We start from the raw sequence: 3,123 nt of genomic DNA, 5'->3' as shown, positions 1-3,123 counted from the left end.
AGAGATGTCCGAACCAGTTTCCCAACCCACTCTATACATCATTCAGATGCATAGAAGAGGATCCCAATTGATAGGATATGAGAATTCTGTTTCTATACAGAGTCAGTAAATTCCTTCTGACAAATCAATGCAGCACTGCTGTGGAGCTGCTTCAACTACTCTTATTTATTTGCGGAGCGAGCGTAGCGAGTGAAGCAATATATATAGGCTTTTCGTGCCAGAAAATTTCCTCTTTCGGTCATCCGGATTAGGAAAGCATTCTCGCGCTCTGATTGGCTGAATTCCTGCGCTCTGATTGGTCAATGAGAAGTTACTCTCACGTGATTCCACGTGACCACCCGCGTTTATGTATGTATGTATGTATAGGTTTAACGTCCCGGAGAAAACACGGGCAGCGCCCGTGTTTCAGAAGCCTCCCGAAGGGCATGGAGACGTGCTACGCTGGAGAGATTTCTATGTACACAGAGAGAGAGAGAAAACAGAATCCAGGTGGCAACTCTTGAGAAGACTCAGCTCATTGCAAAGGATTTTTCTGAGCTGCGCATCCACTTCTGGCCCGACGTATGGCCATTCATGGTGGGGCTATAGTGTGGTTCCCTGAGGGGACCGCCGCTGCCGTGCCTGGAAGGCTTTATAGTGAGCAGAGAGGGATACCTCTCTCAGTTGATCAGAAAGCTGTCTGTGCTTCTAACATCAGAAGAAAGACAGACAAGATAAATAATGAAGGAGAGAGCACTGAAGAAGGTTGTGACAGGAAAAGAGCAGAGAATGACAGAGAGAGCAAAGAAAAGAAGGAAGAAGAAGCATTTGAGCCGATAGAGACAAGGGCAAACGAGAGGAAAACAAAGCAGAGCACGCGTAGATACAATGCCGGCAGTCAAAACCATATCAGCTGAGTCAGACACGTAGACTGTACTGATTACACCACAGCTAATTGAGACAGATGAGCCTAGTTGTGCTATCTGTACTGTCTGCATAGACTGTGATGTCCCTGGCAGTTGCACTAGCTACCGTGGGTGTACTCAGCAGGCCGGCCTCGTGGAACTGCTGCGGGGGTTGTTAGATGGTTTGTAGCCAGCCGGCTGCGTTACCTTGTGCAGTACCGTGTGTAGAACTGCGTGCAGTCCAGCAGTTCTACAAAGTCTGTAGGGGTCAGAGACCCTAGATAGGCAACAGCTGTCGCCCGGTTGTGTGGCCGTGCTGCTGGCCTCTTGGGCCAGTGAAGAAAGTGCCTCTGTGAGTGTCGACAGAGCACCAAATGTTCTGGGCTCTTGTTGTGTCCACAGACACAGGTGAGCCTCGCATCTGCATGCTGGAAACGCCTGTGGTACCAGGAGAAGTCCCCATGAGAGGAGCGGAGTGCGAGCCAGCGGTGAAGGGCATGCCGTGGCATGGTGAGCTCCGGAGGGGCCTTCACTTGGTATTCCACAGTCTGCCTGCTGAAACTCCAGCCCCGGTACCAGTCAGAGAGCCTGCCACAGGCTCCACTCCACCACTTTCGCCTTGCCTCTTGGCTGAGCTGCTTGGCCACTGTGCGGACCCCACTGACTGTGGGTGTGGCCTCGAGACCATAGGCTGGGGCTGCAGTGGATGAGACTGCCCGCTTAGCCAAGCGGTCTGCTTCCTCATTGCCCTCTATCCCCATATGCCCAGGAGCCCATTTCAGGCCGACATTGTGCTGTCTGAGGAGCTCATGGCAGCGGTTGTAGGCCCAGTTTGAGGAGGCTGCTGCACTGCCCCGTATGCCCCAGATGACTGAGGTGTTGTCGAGGCAGAGCCAGATCTGAGGGTTGCTGCTGTCCTCTGTGACACAAGGTAGGAGCTTCACGGCGCACTCTAATGCCCGGCAGGCACCAACTGCCTCAGCGTCGAAGACATGTGACATAGGGCTCAGCGCAGCTGAGAAGCTGGCCAGCTGTTTATTTCCCTGATAGACTATGAAGCCATAGCCCACCTGCCTGCTGTTGTCAAGGTTCTGTTCTGATCCATCTGAGAAAACATATAGATCTGTTGAGGGTTGACTTCTCCACCATTCCTTGAATGCCTGAGCAGCACTCTTTTTGTCTACACCCTCTGTGGGGTCTGTGTGGGGCAAAAGAACATTAAAGGCTACATGGAAGAATTGTTAGAGACTACATGAGCACAGAGCACAGAGTGAAAGAACATTGAAAATTACAGAGAGTCACAATGACAGGAATGAATGAGTGCAGAAGAGGAGTTGATTGCGTAAGTTAATTATTAACAGATGATAACCCGTCACAATAATCATTCATTGTTAATTATTTATCAAGTAATTCTTTCATGAGTTCTGAATAAGCAGATTTTTGATATTGAAACTGTTGTATATCTGAATTTTTTTTGAAATACACATCAGTAACTTTAATATCATTGATATATGTCATTTTATTCTGATAGAACAATCATTCAGATATCTGCAGTTTATATCAAAATCACAGTTTTCAATTGATTTTAAATTTCCACTATTGATTATCATATATATCTTTGATGATGGATTGATTTGTCTGATTGCTAACAGTCTCAACAACAGTGAGTCAAACAACACTTTTGAAATTGCTGTTGTCCATATTCAATCCCTGTTTTTTGGCATCAACTAATGTATTGAGCATAGTGAGATTCATGGGAAAGGTCCAATCAGTATGACTTCGCTGGGTGGCTCACTGGGGGGCTTGCTGGGCGGCTCGCTGAGGGGCTCGCTGAGGGGCTCACTGAAGGGTAGCCTGCGTGGCTGGTACAGGGGATTCCGGCCATTGGCTGGCAGGGACAGATTGATCATTATTTGGTTCAAGGTATTGCAACATCGAATCAATCTGAGACTCATCAAGATTCATTTTCCACTGACAATTGGTATAAAATAGTACTAATAAGTATGGACTTGTGATCATTCTGTGTCCATGCAGAAGATGGCAAGAGAAAAGTCCAGCAGCGCCAAGCAGGTTATTCAAATACAGTAAGATGGCAAGTAAGAGAGTTTTACACCGTTGAAAGTATAATATCCACTTCTTGTACGAACGGGACTGTACGAACGGGACTGTACGAACGGAAATCACCGAACAGGCCCTAAATGTTCAGAGGACTATATTTATCGTTTATCCTGTAGCTGTA

The 3,123-nt window shown here is 47.7% G+C and overlaps 1 protein-coding gene across 1 annotated transcript; it reads right to left on the bottom strand.

The window, feature by feature from the left end:
• Positions 1-1,022: 1,022 nt before the first annotated feature.
• On the bottom strand, positions 1,023-2,273 carry HCAG_02606 (predicted protein; the record flags this gene model as incomplete). Its single annotated transcript, XM_001542385.1, has 3 exons — positions 1,023-1,047; positions 1,092-2,109; positions 2,261-2,273. 3 exons carry the CDS (start codon positions 2,271-2,273, stop codon positions 1,023-1,025), a joined length of 1,056 nt encoding a protein of 351 aa, XP_001542435.1.
• Positions 2,274-3,123: the final 850 nt, after the last annotated feature.

This window comes from Histoplasma capsulatum, genomic scaffold, assembly GCF_000149585.1.
Source record: "Histoplasma capsulatum NAm1 scaffold_2 genomic scaffold, whole genome shotgun sequence".
NCBI lineage: Eukaryota > Fungi > Ascomycota > Eurotiomycetes > Onygenales > Ajellomycetaceae > Histoplasma > Histoplasma mississippiense.
The sequence above is the reverse complement of the archived record's forward strand: the minus strand, read 5'-3'. Positions and strand labels throughout refer to the sequence as shown.